Source organism: Mobula hypostoma, chromosome 11, assembly GCF_963921235.1.
Source record: "Mobula hypostoma chromosome 11, sMobHyp1.1, whole genome shotgun sequence".
In the NCBI taxonomy this organism is placed as follows: Eukaryota; Metazoa; Chordata; class Chondrichthyes; order Myliobatiformes; family Myliobatidae; genus Mobula; species Mobula hypostoma.
Window position 1 is genome coordinate 3061400 of NC_086107.1, and position 22111 is coordinate 3083510.

Consider the following 22111-nt stretch of genomic DNA (forward strand, 5'->3'; position numbering starts at 1 on the left):
GAGGTGGGTGGATGGAATGAGCTGCCAGGGGCTGGGAAGGTACAGGGGTTTGAAAGCCTGAACGACCGGACTCAAGAACAGCTTCTACCCCACTGCTTTCAAACTCGAGAACCAACCATCTCTTTCACCTCCCATGGCTCACACAAGGAGGCAACGGCTAATACGGTGGTGGTGGTGGTGGTGGTGGGTTGGTGGGTGGGTGGGGGGGGGGGTTTACGGGATAATTTCAAGCCGATAGGAGGAAATTAGAGGGGGAGTGTCAGAGATCAGATTTTCGTTCATCCCTTGGGTATCTGCCTCTACCGGCACCCAGGCACCCACCACTTGCCCCTCACACCTCCTTTGAAATTCCTCCTACTCACCTTAAGTGCATGCCCTTTGGCATTAGACATTTCAACCCTGGGAAAAAGTTATTGACAAACAATATATTTTCCAAGGATTGAAGTGTCTACCACCACACAAATGTCTACTCTACCAGACATCTATCTCTGCCTCTCATAATCTTATAAACCTCTCTCCGATCTCCCCCAGCCTCCGCCGCCCCAGAGAAAACACCCCAAATGCGTCCAACTTCTCGTTATAGCTCGAGTGCTGTTTAACTCCCTGAATGTCCGGCGCACCCTTCTTTTTCAGCACAGTTTCTTCTAGGAGTTTAACGCAAGCCACGAGAGCGGAGTTTTCTTCCTGCAAGAGACCCAGACTTTGGAGTAGACGATCGGGACGGGGCGGGAGAAACCCGGACAGGGTGCTGGAACAAGGAAGGGTGTGCTCCAGGGCAGCCGCTCGCACTGGTTGGGAGTGGCGCTTCGGAAACACGCTCACTCCCTCCCTCCTTCCTAACGCTGGAATTCGAAACTCGGGGCGAATTCCGTTTCCGTTCGCCGATTCTGCGCTAAAACCTGTGTTTGAGTGTGTGAGAGAGAGTTCAGAACAGCCTCTCTGACCCGAGCAGGGCGCGGATTCACCCCCCACCATGGCCAGTTCCCCCCAGAAGTCTCCCTCCACCCCTAAATCCCCCGTTCCTAAATCCCCTTCCTCCAGAAAGGACGAATCTTTCTTGGGCAAACTGGGCGGAACTCTTGCCAGAAGGAAGAAAGCCAAAGAAGGTAATTTTTAAAAAATCTGTGCATTGTTGTAATCGAGAAAGCTGCTCTAACTTACTAATAAGAAAACTTTGTAAAACTTTTTGCAAAGTTTATTAAAGGCTTCAAACTCTCTGCGTTGAAGTATGTATGCATCACAGGGCTCGCTGAGTTCTAATTCTTAAGTGTTTACGTTCGATTGGGTGTAACCAGACACTGTGGAATGCGTTTCCGGTTCTGTGTTACCCGCCTGTGTTGCTTCGCGATCAGATAGAATCTTTGCGAGTTGTTTGCGTTGTAATTGATCAAAAAAACGTAGTGCGGTTATCGGTGGAAGGTCAGTAACTCCTACCAGGTTGTAATGTGGAGGGAAGGAGAGGGATTTGATCCCCTGCCGCTGACCCAAACAGTCCAATACAGTTCACTTTTCTTGACATTTAAAGAATGGCGTAACCCAGCAGATGACTGGGGACTTTAATCCTAAATTCTCTCGAATTTGAGGATGTCCTGCTCTGTGGGAGGGGCTGCTCCTTATCATTTCAGAGAATCTGTCCTTGGTCCAGCACCTAAGTGCCGTTGCAAAGAAGGCGCGACAGTGCTTCCACTTCGTTAGAATTCTGCGTAGATTTGGCATAGGACCTAAAAACTTCGACAAACTTCTAGAGGTGCACAGTGGAGAGCATCCTAACTGGTTGCACACTGCCTGGTATAGAAACGCCGATGCCCAGGAACGGGGAATCCTACAGAAAGTGATGGACACAGCCCAGTCCGTCACGGGTAAAGCCCTCCCCACTATTAAGCACATCTAAAGGAGCACTGGCTAGTCATAGTCATAGTCATACTTTATTGATCCGGAGGGAAATTTGGTTTCATTACAGTTGCACCAACTAAGAATAGAGTATAAATATAGCAATATAAAACCATAAATAATTAAATAATATGTAAATTATGCCAGGAAATAAGTCCAGGACCAGCCTATTTGCTCAGGGTGTCTGACTCTCCAAGAGAGGAGTTGTAAAGTTTGATGGCCACAGGCAGGAATGACTTCCTATGACGCTCTGTGTTGCATCTCGGTGGAATGAGTCTCTGGCTGAATGTACTCCTGTGCCCACCCAGTACATTATGTAGTGGATGGGAGACATTGACCAAGATGGCATGCAACTTAGACAGCATCCTCTTTTCAGACACCACCGTGAGAGAGTCCAGTTCCATCCCCACAACATCACTGGCCTTACGAATGAGTTTGTTGATTCTGTTGGTGTCTACTACCCTCAGCCTGCTGCCCCAGCACACAACAGCAAACATGATAGCATTGGCCACCACAGACTCGTAGAACATCCTCAGCATCGTCCGGCAGATGTTAAAGGACCTCAGTCTCCTCAGGAAATAGAGACAGCTCTGACCCTTCTTGTAGACAGCCTCAGTGTTCTTAGACCAGTCCAGTTTATTGTCAATTCATAACTCCATGTATTTGTAATCCTGCACCATGTCCACACTGACCCCCTGGATGGAAACAGGGGTCACCGGTAACTTAGCTCTCTTCAGGTCTACCACCAGCTCCTTAGTCTTTTTCACATTAAGCTGCAGATAATTCTGCTCACACCATGTGACAAAGGAAAGCAGATCCATCATCAAAGACCCACACCATCTGGTCCATGCTCTCTTCTCGCTGCTGCCATCAGGATGGAGGTGCAGGAGCCTCAGGACTCACACCACCAGGTTCCGGAACAGATATTACCCCTCAACCATCAGGCTCTTGAACTGGTATGGATAGCTTAACTCACCACCGACTCCACAATTTGCAGACTCACTTTCCTGGGCTCTGCAGTTCACGTTCTCACTAATATTATTTATTCGTTATTATCATTTGCTTTTTTTTGCATTTTCACAGTTTGTCTTTTGGACACTGGTTATTAGTTTTTGTGCATAGTTTTTTCATTGATTCTATTGTATTCCTTAGTGAATGCCTGCACGAATATGTATCTGGTGACGTTTGTGTCATCTTAAACTTCTCACCCCTACAGGAATGGGTGGGGGCATAGGCCCCTGGCAGCAGCTCACCAGAGTCCTCTGTCCTGTGCTAGTCTTTCACGTTGTCCCCAGGTGTAACCCAGCTTGCATCTTCTAGGCGAAGACCCTTCCTCTCCCAGGGGTGAGGTCTTTGGAGCTACTGCTGGAGTTTCTGTAGCTCTGGGTTTTTATGGGATGAGGTTGCTAGCCCCATGGCCAACCCCCTCCTTTCACAGCCGGGCTTGGGATTGTCCGTGAGGGGGTTTGCCACACGTATAATTTGAGAATACATTTACTTTGGGGTCACTCTGATGCTGGCATGCACCCGATGGGACGAATGGCTTGTTTTGCTGCTGGACTCTATCTGATTCTCTTAGTTGCTCAAAACCTCGATACGTCCGGGGAGGCATGAGTCAGAAGGTGCTGGAATCTTGGAGCAACACACAAGATTGGTATTCAGTGTTCAAATTCAAAATAAATTTATTATCAAAGTACCATATACCGTACTACGTTGAGATTAATTTTCTACCAGGCATTTACAGAAAAATAAAAGAATACAATAAATCAAAGAAAAACTAGACGTGAAGTCTGACAAACAGCGAATGTGCAAAAGAAGACAAGTTATGCAAATAATAAAAAAGTAAATCACTAATACTGAGAACATGAGGCCTTGGAAGAGAGCCTTTATGTTGTGGAATCTGCTCAGGAGTTGTGGCCAGTGAAGTTATCCCCCCTGGTTCAGGGGCCTGATGGTTGAGGGGTAATGACTATTCCTGAGCCTGGTGGTGTGGAACTTGTCTCCTGTAGCTCCTGCATGATGGCAGTAGCAAGAGAAGAGCCTGGCCTGGATGGTGGGGTTCTTGATGATGGATGGTGCTTTCTTCTGGCAGTGCTCTGTGCAAATGTACTCAGTGATGAGGAGGGTTTTGCCTGTGATGGACTGGGCTGTATCCTCCACTTTCTGTAGAATTCCTCTTGGTGTGCTATAGTTTCTGCAGATGCTGGAAATCTTAAGCAACCCATGTAAGTTGCCAGAGGAACTCAAAGGTGGTGTTTGTGGAGGGAAATGGGCCTTCAGCATTTTTGGATGAGACTCTTCACCCGGTCCCCTTCTCCCCAAGGATGCTGCCTGACCTGCTGAGTTCCTCTGGCATCTGGCTACAGTGAGCTTACAGCAATGATGACTGGTCAATTGTGTCCATGGGATGTCTTCTGTTAGAGGTCTCTCTCATTCTTGTCTGGATGTCCTCCTAGCATTGTTCAGAATCAGGTTTATTATCACTGAGATTTAGAACATTACAGCACAGTACAGAGCCTTCAGCCCTCAATGTTGTGTCGACCCTTTAACCTACTCCAAGATCACTCAAACCTCTCTCACCACCCCCCCCCAGATGAAGGCTCTCGGCCTGAAACGTTGGCTTTGTTCCTCTCCCTAGATGCTGCCTAACTTGCCTCACCCCCAATACTTTGTGTTGCTCTGGATTTCCAGTATTTGCAGGATCTCTTGTGCTTATTCTGCTTATTCTCTACAGTTTCTTGTGGTCATCAGTTGCAGTTGAGATGAACTCCAGGGTTGGGAAAGGGGAGTGGGACAATACAATTGGAGCAGATGGGGGAAGCACAGATTTCGGGTGGACTATAACTCATGTACACTACCTCAATATTTTTCTTTGCTGTCTTTTTCAAAGTTCAAAGTAAATTTATTTCAAAATATACATATATAACCCTGACATTCATTTTCTTGCAGGCATACTCAGTAAATCCATAATAGAAAAATAACCATAACAGAAAGACCACACCAACTTGGGTGTTTAACCAAATGTATAAAAGGCAACAAATTGTGCATAAACAAAAAGAAATAATAATAATAATAAGCTAGAAGTATCGAGAACATGAGATGAAGAGTCCTTGAAAGTGACTCCATAGGTTGTGGGAACGGTTCAATGGTGGGTGAGTGAAGTTATCTCCTCTGGTTCAAGAGCCTGATGGTCAAGGGGTAATAACTGTTCCTGAACCTGGTGGTGTGAGTCCTGAGGCTCCTGTACCTCCTGCCTGATGGCAGCAGCGAGAAGAGAGCGGTGGTCTGGATGGTTGGGGTCCCTGATGATGGATGCTGCTTTCCTGCAACAGCGTTTCATATAGACATGCTCAATGGTGGGGAGAACTTTACCCGTGATGGACTGGGCCGTGCCCACTACTTATTTAACTTTCAATTTCTTGTTGTAACTTATAATTCTTTTAGACTATTTTATGTGTTGTGATATTTTGCTACTGCAAAACAACACATTTCTCGACATATGCCAATGGTATCAAACCTGATTCTCCTGTGGGAATGGAACTTGATCGACTAACTGTACAAAAGTGGGCTGGCCACGTTCTCTCCCTCAGCTTTGGCTCTGAATCTAGATGAGTTATTCATCCTTTTACGGTCGAAAGTTGTGGGGCATTGAGCAGAGAGTGTTGACTTGTGTTGGTGTTCAGCCCAAATATGGCTTTGGTTCCATCAACTCCCGCCCTTCGCTCCCACTTCAAACTGAGCTGAAAGTTTAGCTGGTGATGTCGAAATGCTTCAGAGAATCAGAATCAGGTTTATTATCACTGGCATTTGTCATGAAATTTGTGGTTTCATGGCAGAAATAGGCTGCAAGACTTTAAAAAAAATTACTGTAAGTTACAATAAGAATTATGGTTTTAAAAAATTCGTCGTTATCTACTATGTCATATGACGTGGGTGATCATGGTTTATGACCAAGATTGTTCTTGGCAAAGAAGTGGTTTGCCGTTGCTGCCTTCCGGACAGTGTCTTTACAAGATGGGTGACCTCAGCCATTATCAATACTCTTTAGAGACCGTCTGCCTGGTATCAGTGGTCACATAATAAGGACTTGTGATAGGCACCAGCTGCTCAAACAACCATCCACCACCCACTCCCATGGATTCTCGTGACCCTGATCATGGGGCTAGGTAGGTGCTACATCTTGCCCAAGGGTGACCTGCAGGCTAGTGGAGGGAAGGATCATCTTCCACCTCCTTTGGTAAAGATGTATCTCCACCGCGCCACCACAAGAGATAAATACGTAATGCAAAGAGAGCATTATGTATTTCAGAGATCTGATAAATCAGAAACAGGTTTACTATCACTAGCATATGTTGTGAAATTGTTCTTTTGCACCAGCAGTGCATTGCAATACGTAATAAAAAAACTGCAAATTACAATGAGAATATATATGTATTAAATAAATAGTGAAAAAAGAGATCAAACAAAATAAATTACTGAGGTAGATTTCATGGGTTGATTGTGCATTCAGAAATCTGATAGTGGAGGGCAAGCAACTGTTCCTGCATCGTTGAGCATGTGTGTCACATATCCCATGACAGGTTAAAGAACCAGCAGAAATGGAAAACACCTTGGAGTCCGATATTGCTACTAACTAATGGTATTTGTTAGTAACTACGCAATACAGTAAAATAAATGCAGATAAATCAAACAGATTAGCAATGATTATATATAAGTAAGTATATCAGTAAGTGTGGAAATAGATGAAAACCAAGCTTCTTCAAGTCTAGGGGTAAATACATAGTCTTACGATAATGAGTAAAGTTCAGTTCAGTTTGTGGTGTTGAGTTGAGTAGTGATGGAGAGAGAGATATATTTAATTCTTCAGATGAGCTGACGCTGTCAATCTTCCCATTGTCCTCGAGATCCTTTAAAAGTCACCGACTGTGACCACAACAAAGGGGACCATTCTTCTGTGGTGGAATCATCAATCCAGGCAAGGATCGGACACATGGACAACTCCCCACCGGTCACTCCCCTTTCATGCTGCAAGAGCCACTGATCGATCCGCCTGATCGATCCTCCAAAAACCCACTTTTTCTGTGGGCACAACAAAGCTCATTCTGTGTCCAAAACCATGTGTCTCAGGTCTATCATCTGACCTTCTATTTATCTCCCTGTGCTGAATACCAACTGCCACTCAAACAGCTCCTCCCTCTGCTGTCTGTGTAAGAATGTACAAGCAGGCCATGTCCTTAGAGAAAGTATAAACAACTGTGAGCAGTCTTTGTCTCTCTCTCTCTTAAAACAAGGTGTTTGTGTTAAGTAACTCTCTCTCTCTCTTTTCAAAAGCACAGTTCATAGGGGTAGTCGAGCACAGTTTATAGGGATAATTCAGGACCCCATCACGTGTCTTCAGGCATTGTAGTAATGAGAAGAGGGCATGTCCTTGGTGGTTGGCCTCATTAGAGTCATGGTTGTAGAACACTTCAGCTCAGAGGCCCTTCTGCCCATCTAGTCTGTGCTGAACTGTTAATCTGCTAGTCCCAACTAGACGATAGTCCTCCATACCCCTCTCATCCACATACCAATCCAAATTTCTTTTAAATGTTGAAGCCGTCCCTGCATCCAGTACTTGTCCCAGTGACTCGCTGCACACTCTCACCATCCTGTGCTCTGTTAATGTGCTGCATGAAGTTGTCTCCTCTCCAGTCTCAGGGACAACTTAACAGTGAAATCTCCCTGCAGCCTTTCATTCACACAGCTCAGGTTGTTGCCAACTCTGTGTATAAACCACATTTTATTTAATATCGAGATACAGGCCCGAGCTGCACTGCCCAGCAGCCCACCTGTTCAACCATAGCCAAATCGCAGGACAATTTACAATGATCAATTAACCTACTAACCGGTACGTCTTTGGACTGTAGGAGGAAACTGGAGCACCCGGAGGAAACCCACGCATTCCAAGGGGAGGACGTACAAACTCTCATGATGTGCCAGATGATGTCAACTCTGGGCATGTAAAAACATTGTGCCAACTGCTACACTATAGCAGTCCTCCTGTTTTGGTTCATTTGCCAACTAATTAACTGTGTTTTGGGTTTAAAAGAGATTAGTTTTATTTGTCACACGTACATCGAGACATGGGGTGAAATGCATTGTTTGTGTTAGTGACCAATACAGTCTGAGGAGGGGGCAGCCCACAAGTGTGGCAATGCTTCCAGCACCAACATCGCATGCCCGTGTCCAACTCACTAACCCTAACCTGTATGTAAAACTTGAACGTTTTAGAGGTAGCTGAAGAGATTGTGGAGGTAATGATCTCTCAAAAATGACTAATTCTGGCATGGTGCCACAGGACTGGAAAATTGCCAATGTCACTCCGCTCTTCAAGAAGGGAGGAAGGCTGAAGAAAAGCATTTATGGGCCAGTTAGCCTGACCTCAATGGCTGGGAAGATGATGGATAGATTGTAAAGGGTGTGGTTTCGACTGCTTGAAGACACGTGGTAAAATAGGTCATATTCAGCATGGTTTCCTTGAGGGAAAATCTTGCCTGACAAATCTGTTGGAGTTCCTTGAGGAAATAACAAGCAGGATAGACAAAGGATAATCAGTGGATGTTGTGTACTTGGATTTTCAGAAGGCCTTTGACAAGGTGCTACACATGAGGCCGCTTAACAAGTTAAGAGCCCATGGTATTACAAGTACAATACTAGCATACATAAAGCAGTGGCTGATTGGCAGGAGCCAAAGAGTGGGAATAAAGGGAGCCTTTTCTGGCTGGCTGCCGGTGACTAGTGGTGTTCCACAGGGGTCTGTGTTCAGACCGATTCTTTTTACATTATATGTCAATGATTTAGATGATGGAATTGATGGCTTTGTGGACAATACAAAGATAGGTGGAGGGGCGGGCAGTTCTGAAAAATAAAGGCATGGGTTATAATCATCTAAACAGGAAGAAAATTCAAAAATCTGAGGTGCAAAGGGATTTAGGAGTCCTTGTGTAGGATTTTCTAAAGGTTATAATTTGCAGGTTGAGTCTGTGGTGAGGAAGGGAAATGCAATGTTAGCATTCATTTCAAGAGGACTTGAATATAAAAGCAAAGATGTAATGGTGAGACTTTATAAAGCACTGGTAAGGCCTCACTTGGAGTATTGTGAACAGTTTTGGGTCCCTTATCCAAGAAAGAGTGTGCTGATGTTGGGAAGGGTTTGGAGGAGGTTCACAAAAACGATTCTGGGAATGAAAGGCTATGAGGAGCATTTGATGGCTCTGGGCCTTTACTCAATGGAATTTAGAAGAACGTTGGGGGGGGGGGGATTTCATTGAAACCTATCAAATGTTGAAAAGCCCAGTGAAGAGTCTAGTGCCAGTGGGCCAGCCTTGAAACAGATTTGCAACCTTTTTTATGCCATGGTCCAATGCCATTAAGCTAGGGCTCCAGGGATGCCAGGCTGGGCACCCTGGAATAGAGGGGCATCCATTTAGAACAGAGATGAAGAGGACTTTCCTTCCCCAGAGGATGGTGAATCTGTGGAACTGTGGAGACCACGTTACTGAGTGTATTTAAGGCAGAGGTTGATAGGTCAGGATGTGAAAGGTTACGGGGAGAAGGCAGGGGGATGGGGCTGAGAGGGAAATGTATTAGCCATGTTGGAATGGTGGAGCAGAGTCAATGGGCTGAATGGCCTCATTTTGTTCCTGTGATTTGTGATCTTATGGTCAAAAAGACGTCTGGAGAGGTACTTGTTCAATTTCTTAGTTTGCCTTTCGAGAATTCTGAAAATTTCCCAACCCTCAGGCTAGTTGTTTACTTTGGCAACACTTTAAGCCTTTCCCTTTCAACCTGATAAAACATTCAACTTGTTAACCTGGTTGGACCACGTTTTCTTTTGTGTTTCTGTGCCTGGAGCTATGAATAATATTTGTGAATTATGCATTAATACTTGAAATGTTAACAATGCACACACAATACTGGAGGAACTCAGCAGGTCAGGGAGCATTTATGAACTGGCTGAGGCCCTTCATCAGGATGCAAAGAACGGGCAGATGCCAGAATGAAAAGGTGAGAAGTGGAGAGGGAGGCTAGCCTGAAGGTGATAGGTGAAGCCAGGTGGGTAGGAAAGTTAAAGGGCTGGAGAGGAAGGAATTGGATAGGAGAGGAGTGTGGACCATGGGAGAAGTAGGAGGAGGAACTAACTGGCAGATAAAAGGTGAGTCCAGGTGAGAAGAAATTGTTTTATTATTGTCACATGTACAGAGATACAGTGAAAAGTTTGTCCTGCACACTGTTCATACAGAACAGATCATTACACAGTGGATTGGGGTAGAACAAGGGAAAACTAACAGAATGTAGAGTAAAGTGTAACAGTTACAGAGAAAGTGCAGTGCAGGTAAACTGTAAGATGCAAGACCGTAATGAGGTAGGTGGCAAGGTCAATAGTCCAACTTTTATTTCAAGGAACTACAGTAGATTCTGGTTAATTATGACCAGTGTGTTTTGACCCAATTAAGCGGCTGCCCTAATTTTCTGAAAAGGTGTTAAAAAGACAAACAACTGTTTAGATCAAAAGATATAGGAGCAAATTAGGCCATTTGCCCCATTCTTGAAAGATCATTATTAATCTGGATGAGTATGCTGCAGTTGTCACTAAAACCTGTGTGGATGAGTGTGTGCCCACAAAGATTTACTGTACATTCCCAAACCAAAAGCCGGGGATGAACCAGGAGGTACGTCGCCTGCTGAAGGCCAGATCTGTAACATTCAAGTGCAGCAACCCAGGCCTGTACCAGAAAACCAGGTATGATTTGCGGAGAGCTATTTAAGGGCGGTGACAATTTCAAATGAGGTTGGAGGTGATATCAGATGCACGGCAACTCTGGCAAGGTCTGCAAGACATTACTTCCTACAAAGTGAAACCCAATAATATGAATGGCAGATGAACCCAACGCCTTCTATGCCTGCTTTGAAAGGGAGAACACAACTACAGCTGTGAAGATCCCTGCTGACCTGATGACCCTGTGATCTCTGTCTCAGAGGCTGATGTTAGGCTGTCTTTAAAGAGAGTGAACCCTCGCAAGGCAGAAGGTCCCGATGGAGTACCTGGTAAGGCTCTGAAAACCTGTGCCAACCAACTGGCGGGAGTATTCAAGGACATTTTCAATCTCTCACTGCAACAGGCAGAAGTTCCCACTTCCTTCAAAAAGGCAACAATTATACCAGTGCCTAAGAAGAATAATGTGAGCTGCCTTAATGACTATCGCCCGGTAGCACTCACATCGACAGTGATGAAATGCTTTGAGAGGTTGGTCACGATTAGACTGAACTCCTGCCTCAGCAAGGACCTGGACACATTGCAATTTGCCTATTGCCACAATAGGTCAACGGCAAACGCAATCTCAATGGCTCTGCACACAGCTTTAGACCACCTAGACAATACAAACACCTACGTCAGGATGCTGTTCATCGACTATAGCTCAGTATTTAATACCATCATTCCCACAATCCTGATTGAGAAGTTGCAGAACCTGGGCCTCTGTACCTCTCTCTGCAATTGGATCCTCAGCTTCCTAACCAGAAGACCACAATCTGTGCAGTTTGGTGAAAACATCTCCTCCTTGCTGACGATCAACACTGGTGCACCTCAGGGGTGTGTGCTTAGCCTACTGCTCTACTCTCTGTATAGGCATGACTATGTGGCTAGGCATAACTCAAATACCATCTATAAATTTGCTGATGATACAACCATTGTTGGTAGAATCTCTGGTAGTGACGAGAGGGCGTATAGGAGCGAGATATGCCAACTAGTGGAGTGGTGTCGCAGCAACAACCTGGCACTCAACGTCAGTAAGACAAAAGAGCTGATTGTGGACTTCAGGAAGGGTAAGATGAAGGAACACATACCAATCCTCAGAGAGTGATCAGAAGTGGAGAGAGTGAGCAGCTTCAAGTTCCTGAGTGTCAAGATCTCTGAGGACCTAACCTGGTCCCAACATATCGATGTAGTTATAAAGAAGGCAAGACAGCGGCTATACTTTATTAGTTAGAGTTTGAAGAGAGTTGGCATGTCAATAAATATACTCAATAACTTCTATAGTTGTACTGTGGAGAGTATTCTGACAGGCTTCATCACTGTCTATAAAACTGTGTATTAGTTTGTTAATGGTTAATGACGGAGGAGTTCATCGAGTGTATGCTGGCATTGTAAATGGATTGGTAGACTATCCATTCTTAGCACCTTAAAGCATCGAGGTTTAACACTTTTCCCAATAACAACAATTCCTTTTATCCATTCCGGAGATGCACAACAGAGTTATGTGACCCATTGCAGCGCTATTGGGTTCAAAGAAAGCATATTTGTAGCACAGGAAACCATCCAGTGTGGCACGATAGGAAAAAAAAGGCCTGTTTCATTGGCATTGTAGGTGTCATCTGCACAAAATTGTTGAAGCAAGTTGGGGAGTTTCGTAGATTTCCGTGTTTCTGCACTGAAAGCGTCAGTACAATCTTGTCATTTGCTTTCTTCAGTTTAATGTTGTGCCTACATTTTCATTGAGACAGTTGTAGATTTTGACACTCCAGTTATGTCCACCAGCTGATGGTGGATGGTGTTAGGCAGATGGCTTTTAATTTGGTCCAGTGGGGTAATTTTTTTTCCAGCTAGAGTCAAAACTTTTTATGGCATCTTGGCAAGAGTCTCAGAAAAAAAATTATAGTCAAAATAAAAACACAAATTTAGCAAAAGGCACTGCTTTTTGAATTGGTGTCCATCGGCCCTATTGAACAACAAAACACAAGCACACGCAACTCTTCACTGTAAGCACAGAGTGGTGTCTAACAGCCAAACACGTGCACGTGACTGACTGTCTCCTACCCCACATAAGCAGCATAGTGTCCCAAATAAACAAATGGAATCTCCCGGCTTCTTTCTTGATTTGCTTTTGTTCTTCCAGAGTCCCAAATGAGGGGCTGGCCCAATTAACCGGAATGTACTGCCACAGTGAGGTAGAAATTGTTAACAAGCCCAGTGTTATGTGTTCTCAGGCTCTTATATCCATCAAGGAAGTGGTACAGGAGTGTGAAGACACATGCTCAATGAATTTACAAACAGCTTCTTTCCCTCCGCCATCAGATTTCTGAATGGACAATGAACCCATGGAATCTACCTCACTATTTTTGTGCAGTTTTTGCATTACTGACTTAATTTTCTTTCTTTCTTTTTAAAATCTTTTTATTGAATAAGTATACAAAAAGGTAAGCCATATAGGCGCTAATACACTGTTAGAATATAATAAAATTACAGGAGATATTAATACAGAAAAAAAATGATACAATGTAATTTAAACATAACATACTAAGGTAACATAATAGTATACTAATTTTTATATATATATATATATATATCAGTAGAGAAAAGGAAAAAAAAACCCAAAAAAAAACCCACCGTGCAACTAAACTAAAAGCAAAGCAAAGCAATGGGCTGACTTGGAACCAAGTAGAGTTAAAGAACTTAAAATCACGTCCTCAAACCCGACCTCCATTAAAAACAGTAAAAAAAAACCAAGAAGGGTATATAAATATGGAGCAAAAAAGAGAAGAAAAAAAAATTACATTAAATGAAAATATTGAATAAAAGATCTCCAGGTCTGTTCAAATTTAAGTGAGGAATCATAAAGATTGCTTCTAATTTTCTCCAAATTCAAGCATAATATCGTCTGAGAAAACCAAAAAAAGGTAGTTGGAGCATTAAGCTCTTTCCAATGTTGTAAAATACATCTTTTCGCCATTAAAGTAAGAAATGCAATCATTCTTCGGGCTGAAGGAGAAAGATTACTGGAAATTTCAGGTAGTCCAAAGATAGCAGTAATAGGGTGAGGAGAGATATCTATATTCAATACCTTGGAGATAATATTAAAAATGTCTCTCCAAAAAGTTTCCAGAGTAGGACAAGACCAAAACATATGAGCTAAAGAGGCTATCTGCCCTGGACATCTATCACAAAGAGGATTAATATGAGAATAAAAGCCGCTAATTTATCTTTGGACATATGTGCTCTATGAACAACTTTAAATTGAATTAGGAAATGTTTAGCACAGATAGAGGAAGTATTGACTAATTGTAAAATCTGCCCCCAGTCATCCATGGAAATGATAGAACCCAATTCCTGTTCCCAATCTACCCTAATCTTATCAAATGGAGCTTTCCTAAGTTTCATAATAATATTATAAATCATAGCCGATGCAACTTTCTGACATGGATTAGGGTTAATTATAGTATCTAAAATATATGTAGGAGGAAGCATTGGAAAGGAAGAAAGTATAGTACTTAGGAAATTTCTAACTTGTAGATATCTAAAAAAATGTATTCTTGATAAATTATATTTATTAGATAATTGTTCAAAAGACATAAGGGAACCATCTAAAAATAAATCCAAAAACCGTGAAATACCCTTAGTCTTCCAAATTTGAAAAGCACGATCCGTAAAAGAGGGAGGAAAAAATATGTTACCTAAAATAGGAATCGCTAGCCCAAATTGGTTAAGATCAAAAAATTTTCTGAATTGAAAGCAAATACATAGGGTATATTTAACTATCGGGTTAGAGACCTGTTTAAGGCGTTTCAAATCAAAAAGGAAGAGAGGAACCTAAAATAGAGCTAAGTGTATAGTCCTGAACAAATTGTAATTCCAATGCTACCCATTTAGGAATGGATAGTATATCCTGGTCAAGTAACCAAAATTTCATATGTCGAATATTAATTGCCCAATAGTAGAATCTAAAGTTAGGTAATGCTAAAAAATGTATTTTACCCAGTCTCGGGTTTTTATTTTGCCAAATAAATGAAGAAATTTTTGAGTCAACTTTAAAGAAAGATTTTGGAACAAAAATCGGTAATGCCTGAAATATATATAAAAATTTTGGCAGAAAAAACATCTTAACTGCATTAATACGACCAATCAGAGTTAAATATAATGGAAACCATTTAGATGAAAGTTGAATAATATGGTCAATTAAGGGAAAAAAGTTAATCTTAAATAAATCTTTGTGTTTACAAGTAATTTTAATCCCAAGATATGAAAATTAATTATTAATCAATTTAAACGGAAAGTTATGATATAAGGGAAGTTGTTCATTAATCGGGAAAAGTTCACTCTTACTAAGATTTAATTTATAACCTGAAAAAAGACTAAATTGTGCTAATAACTCTAAAACAGCAGGGATGGATTTTTGAAGATTAGAAATATATAAAAGTAAATCATCAGCATAGAGTGATATTTTATGGGACTTTAAGCCCCGAGTTATCCCAGTAATATTTGGAGATTCTCGAATGGCAATTGCAAGAGGTTCTAATGCAATATCAAATAATAAAGGACAGAGGACAACCTTGTCGAGTACCTCGAAAAAGAGGGGAAAAAGGTGAGCTTAAAGAGTTAGTACGGACCGAGGCCACAGGAGAATGATATAACAGTTTGGTCCAGGATATAAATTTCGAGCTGAAATTAAACATTTTAAGCACCTTAAATAAGTAAGGCCATTCTACTCTATCAAAAGCTTTCTCAGCATCTAAAGAGATAACACACTCAAGAACATTTTGTGAGGGGGTATAAACAATATTTAACAGTGTGCGAATGTTATAAAAAGAGTAATGACCTTTAATAAAACCCGTTTGGTCTTCCGAAATAAGAAAAGGAAGTACTTTTTCTAATCTGTTTGCTAACAACTTAGAAAAAATTTTAGAATCAACATTTAATAAAGATATTGGTCTATAATATGCACATTGAGCAGGATCTTTATCCTTCTTTAATATTAGAGAGATTGACGCTCTATTGAAAGATTCGGGAAGTTTACCAAGTTTTAATGAAGCCTCGAAAACCCTACAGAACCAAGGGATTAATGAAGGTGCAAAACATTTATAAAATTCTGCGGTAAACTCATCAGGGCCAGGAGCTTTCCCCAGGTTCATAGAGGAAATAACATTCTTAATCTCATCAGTGGTAATGGGAGTATCTAGCATAGAAGACATATCCTGTGAAATCTCAGGGAAGTCTAGGTTATCTAAAAAATCATTCATATATTTAGAGTCTCAAGGAGACTCTGATTGATATAAGGAAGAATAAAAATCAAAGAAGGTTTGATTAATCCCCGCATGATCAAGTATCAGTCGATCATTTTGATTATAAATCTGATTAATTTGAGATTTAGCATAATTAGACTTCAATTGGTTAGCCAACAGTTTGCCAATTTTGTCACTGTGTACATAAAATTCACTTTGTAGCGATGTGCTACACACAGCGCTAGAATAACCACACGGAGTCGGTGAGTCAGAGTTGCGATGAAAGAGCTTTATTCAAATTTGGCGGCCCGCTTTAAAGCCTTCCCGTTCCCGCCCTCCCTGGGCGGGACTGCTGTGGGGAATGCATATTCCCAGTCCCTTTCTTCGCACGGGATTTTCCCCCTGCTGGTGAAGATGGCCTGGCGCTCTTTTTGCTGCCGGCCCTCTGCCTGCGCGCGCTGTTGTGAGCCGGTTCGTGTGTGCCAGAAAGTGGGTCGCTACATAACCCCCCCCCCCCCAGAACCGGCGATACCTCCCCCAATGTCCACAGTCTGGATCGGCCTCTGTTTGGGAGGTCTGCCCCTGCGCCACGGTGCCTGAGCCTGGACCGGTTGCATCAAGTCCACATGGGCCGGTTTGAGTCGGTCCACCGTGAATACCTCCTCTCTCCCCCCAATGTTCCGCACGAACGTGGACCCATTGTTCCTGATCACCTTAAACAGCCCCTCGTAGGGCCGCTGTAGCGGTGCCCGGTGTCCGCCCCGTCGTACAAAAAGAAACTTACAGTTCTGCAGGTCTTTGGGTACGCAGGTCGGGCTCTGTCCGTGGTGTGAAGTGGGTATGGGGGCCAGGTTACCAAGCCTCTCCCGTAGTCTGTCCAGGACTGCTGTGGGTTCTTCCTCTTGCCCCCTTGGGTCTGGTATGAACTCTCCTGGGACGACCAGGGGCGCGCCGTACACCAGCTCGGCCAACGAGGTGTGCAAATCTTCCTTGGGCGCCATGCGGATTCCGAGCAGGACCCAGGGAAGCTCATCTACCCAGTTAGGCCCCTCCAGGCGGGCCATGAGAGCCGATTTCAGGTGACGGTGGAAGCGCTCCGCTAGTTCGCTCGACTGTGGGTGGTAGGCAGTTGTGTGGTGTAGCTGCGATCCTAAAAGGCTGGCCATAGCCGACCACAGGCTGGAGGTGAACTGGGCGCCCCTGTTGGAGGTAATGTGGGCTGGTACCCCAAAGCGGGCTACCCAGGTTGCGATCAGTGCTCGGGCGCAGGATTCGGAGGTGGTGTCGCTGAGCGGGACTGCCTCTGGCCATCTGGTGAACTGGTCTATCATAGTTAGGAGGTACTGCGCTCCTCACCACACTGGCAGGGGCCCCACGATATCCACATGAATGTGGTCGAACCTCCGGCGGGTGGGTTCGAACCGCTGCGGCGGAGCCTTGGTATGCCGCTGCACCTTGGCCGTTTGGCACTGCATGCACGTTTTGGCCCATTCACTGACCTGTTTACGAAGTCCATGCCACACGAACCTGTTGGCGACCAGCCGGACGGTTGTCCTGATGGAGGGGTGCGCTAAGTTGTGAATGGACTCAAAAACCCGCCGGCGCCAGGCTGCTGGGACGACGGGGCGGGGTTGGCCGGTAGCTACGTCACATAGTAGGGTCCTCTCACCTGGGCCTACGGGGAGGTCTTGGAGCTGCAAACCGGAGACTGCAGTCCTGTAACTGGGGATCTCAGCATCTGCCTGCTGTGCCTCTGCCATCGCTGCATAGTCCACCCCCTGGGACAGGGCCTGTATGGTCGGTCTGGAAAGTGCGTCCGCCACGACGTTCTCCTTTCCCGAGACATGCCGGATGTCCGTCGTGTACTCGGAGATGTAGGACAGATGTCACTGCTGGTGGGACGACCAGGGGTCGGACACCTTAGTGAACGCAAAGGTAAGCGGTTTGTGGCCTGTGAACGTGGTGAAGGGCCTACCTTCTAAGAAGTACCTGAAATGCCGGATTGCCAGGTATAGTGCCAATAGCTCCTGGTCGAAAGCACTGTATTTGACTTCGGGTGGTCGTAGGTGTTTGCTGAAGAACGCCAGGGGTTGCCAGCGACCCTCGATGAGTTGTTCCAGCACTCCACCGACTGCTGTGTTGGATGCGTCCACCGTGAGGGCAGTAGGAACGTCCGTTCTGGGGTGCACTAGCATCGCGGCGTTTGCCAAGGCTTCTTTGGTTTTAACGAAAGCGGCTGCGGCCTCTTCGTCCCAGGTAATGTCCTTGCCCTAACCCGACATCAGGGTGAACAGGGGGCGCATGGTTCGGGCTGCTGAGGGGAGGAAACGGTGGTAAAAATTCACCATACCCACGAATTCCTGCAAGCCTTTGATTGTGTTGGGTTGGGGGAAGTGGCGGACCGCGTCTACCTTGGAGGGCAGCGGGGTTGCCCCGTCTTTAGTAATCCTGTGGCCCAGGAAGTTGATGGTGTCGAGTCCGAACTGGCATTTGGCTGGATTGATTGTAAGGCCGAATTCGCTCAGGCGGGAGTAGAGCTGGCGGAGGTGGGACAGATGCTCCTGCCGACTACTGCTGGCTATGAGGATGTCGTCCAAATAGATGAATGCAAAGTCCAGGTCGCGTCCCACCGCGTCCATTAGCCGCTGGAACGTCTGTGCGGCATTCTTTAGACCAAACGGCATTCGGAGGAATTCGAAAAGTCCGAACGGGGTGATAAGTGCTGTTTTGGGGATGTCGTCCGGATGTACAGGGATTTGATGGTATCCCCGGACGAGTTCTACCTTGGAAAAGATCCTTGCGCCGTGTAGGTTTGCTGCGAAGTCTTGAATGTGCGGCACAGGGTAGCGGTCTGGCGTTGTAGCCTCGTTCAGTCTGCGGTAGTCACCGCATGGTCTCCAGCCCCCCGTTGCCTTGGTCACCATGTGAAGCGGGGAGGCCCATGGGCTGTTGGACCGTCGTATGATCCCTAATTCCTCCATCTTCTTGAACTCCTCCTTCGCCAGTCGGAGCTTGTCCGGGGGAAGCCTTCGAGCACGGGTGTGGAGGGGTGGTCCCTGGGTCGGGATGTGGTGCTGTACTCCGTGTCTGGGCATGGCTGCCGTGAACTGCGGTGTCAGTACTGATGGGAAATCCGCCAGGACCCTGGTGAATTCGTCGTCGGACAGCGTGATGGAGTCCAGGTGTGGGGCTGGCAACTGTGCTTCACCCAGGGAGAACGTTTGAAAAGTCTTGGCGTGGACTAATCGCTTCCCTTGCAGGTCGACCAGCAGGCTGTGGGCTCGTAGAAAATCTGCCCCCAGCAGTGGTTGGGCCACGGCGGCCAGTGTGAAGTCCCACGTGAACCGGCTGGAGCTGAACTGTAGCCGCACCGTGCGGGTGCCGTAGGTTCGTATTGTGCTGCCATTTGCGGCCCTCAGGGTGGGTCCGGGTTCTCTGTTGCGGGTGTCGTAACTCGTTGGAGGTAAGACGCTGATCTCCACTCCGATGTCGACCAAAAATCGGCGTCCCGACTGCTTGTCCCAGACGTACAGGAGGCTGTCCTGATGGCCAGCCGCTGTAGCGATCGGCAACGGCTGGGCCTTGGCGTTTCCCGGGAATTTGCAGGGTGGTCTGCAGCAGCGGGCCTCCGTGCCCCACCGCTGGTGGTAGAAACACCATTGTTCGTTGGGCTCCTCACTCCCGTCACCGGGTTTTATAGGCTCTGCTGCCGGGCCTGGTCTGGTCTGTCCTTGGGCACGCAACTTGGTGATCTGTGCGACGGATGCCCCTCTCTCCTTCTTGGCATTCCACAACACATCTGCTCGGGCCGCCACCTCCCGGGGGTCGCTGAAATCTCTGTCGGACAGCAGCAGGCGTATGTCCTCGGGCAGTTGCTCTAGGAACGCCTGCTCAAACATGAGGCAGGGTTTGTGTCCTTCAGCCAGGGCCAGCATCTCGTTCATTAATGCTGACAGCGGCCTGTCTCCCAAACCATCCAGGTGCATTAAGCGGCGTGCTCGTTAGCGCCGTGAGAGTCCGAAAGACCTTATGAGCAGGGCTTTGAATGCTGTGTATTTGCCGTCCTCCGGGGGCAACTGTATAAACTCCTCAACTTGTGCAGCAGTCTCCTGGTCGAGGGAGCTCAGCACGTAGTAGTAGCGAGTGGACTCCGAGGTTATCTGCCGAATGTGGAATTGTGCTTCTGCTTGTTCGAACCATAATTGGGGTCGCAGCGTCCAGAAGCTTAGCAGTTTTAACGAAACTGCGTGAACAGATGCAGCGTCGGTCATCTCTGGTCCAAATATCATTTGGGCCGTCGGGGTCACCAATTGTAGCGATGTGCTACACACCGCGCTAGAATAACCACACGGAGTCGGTGAGTCAGAGTTGCGATGAAAGAGCTTTATTCAAACTTCGCGGCCCACTTTAAAGCCTTCCCGTTGGGGACTGCTGTGGGGAATGTATATTCCCAGACCCTTTCTGCGTGCGGGATTTTCCCCCTGCTGGTGAAGATGGCCTGGCGCCCTTTTTGCTGCTGGCCCTCTGCCTGCGCGCGCTGTTGTGAGCCGGTTCGTGTGTGCCAGAAAGTGGGTCGCCACAACTTCTTGTTTTCTTTAATTGGTTTACAATCGAGGACGAAAGTAATAAACTGTGTTCCATTTGAAGTTCAGTCCTTTGTTTATATAACTCCTCAGAAGGAGCTGTAACATATTTCTTATCAATTTCCCTAATCTTGTCCACAATTACCAACTCCTCCTGCTTCAGTTTCTTCCTCAGAGCAGCAGAATACGAGATAATCTGACCACGAATATAAGCTTTAAAAGTATCCCAAAGAATGTTCACAGAAATATCCTCTGTATAGTTAATTGTAAAAAAAAGATCAATCTGTTCATTCATAAAGTTAACAAAGTCCGAGTCCTGAAGCAACAGCGAATTAAAACACCATTGTCTATTATTTTGTGTATTGGCCTGAATTTTAATAGAAAGCTTAAGTGGAGCATGATCCGAAATGGTTATAGAGTCATAATCACATTTAATCACTGAAGAAATAAGAGGAGAGTCAATAAAGAAATAATCAATTCTTGAATAGGAATGGTGAACATGTGAAAAAAAGAAAAATCTTTTTCCTGAGGATGCAAAAAACGCCAGATGTCCGTCGACCCAGAATCAGAGAGGAATGAATTAATCAAAGTTGCAGATTTATTAGGTAAGGTCCGTAGAGGAGCCGAACGGTCCAAAGCTGGAGATAAACAGGTATTAAGATCTCCGCCCCAGATCAATGAAAACTCATTCAAATTCGGGAACTGATTGAATAATGATTTATAAAATTCTGGACAGTCCATATTGGGAGCATAAACATTAACCAAAGATACCTTTTTATTAAATAGTAGACCACTAACCAGTAGAAATCTACCATTCGGATCAGAGATAATATCATGTTGTATAAAAGTAACTGAGGAGTCTATAACAATAGAGACGCCTCGAATCTTAGCGTTAGAGTTTGAAGGAAGCTGTTGTCCCTTCCAGAATTTAAAAAAATGTAGTCTGTCCCCCCTCCGCACATGGGTCTCTTGTAAAAATAGAATTTGTGCTTTAAGTCTCCAGAACACTTTAAAAACTTTTTTCCTTTTAATAGGATGGTTAAGACCATTAGTATTCCAGGAGACAAAATTAATAATAGACTCCATAAACCCTAAAGTCAACCCGCAAAAAGGAGGATTGACAATAGGCTCGACCCACGAACCCGGAAAGGGAACAGAACAAATAAGAGATACCGGGAAGGAGAACGCAACCAATACTTCAATAGTGTACATAGCCCAAGAAGAAAAAAACTAAAACGTGAAACCCCTCCCACCACCCCCCACCCCGTGACCTCAAGGCTAAATCTAAAACAGACCAGCCAGAAAGAAGCAAGCACTAAAACTACCCCCATGACTTCCGATAGACGCTCCCTAAAAAAAATGTAAATATAAAAATGATCAGCTAGTTATAAAACAGTAAAAGAATAAAAAAAAGTAAATCAATTAAAACAAACACTTAATATAACAGAGAAAAAGCCAGAAAATATAAAAAAAACCGCAACAAACCCCAGACCCTATGAATAAACAAAAAAAGAAATGAAATTATTAACATAAACTAGTTATGAAAACCTACAAAACAAAGTAGATTTAAAAACTACAAAATTTAAGGCCTCAAAGGAAATACG

General features: G+C 45.0%; 1 protein-coding gene across 2 annotated transcripts in view; it reads left to right on the forward strand.

Moving 5' to 3' along the window:
• The first annotated feature begins 790 nt into the window (after window positions 1-790).
• The window catches only part of LOC134354214 (alpha-parvin), a 108737-nt gene continuing 87416 nt past the window's right edge, over window positions 791-22111 (forward strand). The window contains exon 1 of one of the 2 annotated variants that reach the window (XM_063063110.1): window positions 791-1106. In XM_063063110.1, coding sequence (XP_062919180.1) covers window positions 974-1106 — 133 coding nt within the window. In that variant the 5' untranslated portion in view covers window positions 791-973. The remainder of the gene's footprint in view (window positions 1107-22111) is intronic. The other variant, XM_063063109.1, reaches the window with a different exon arrangement.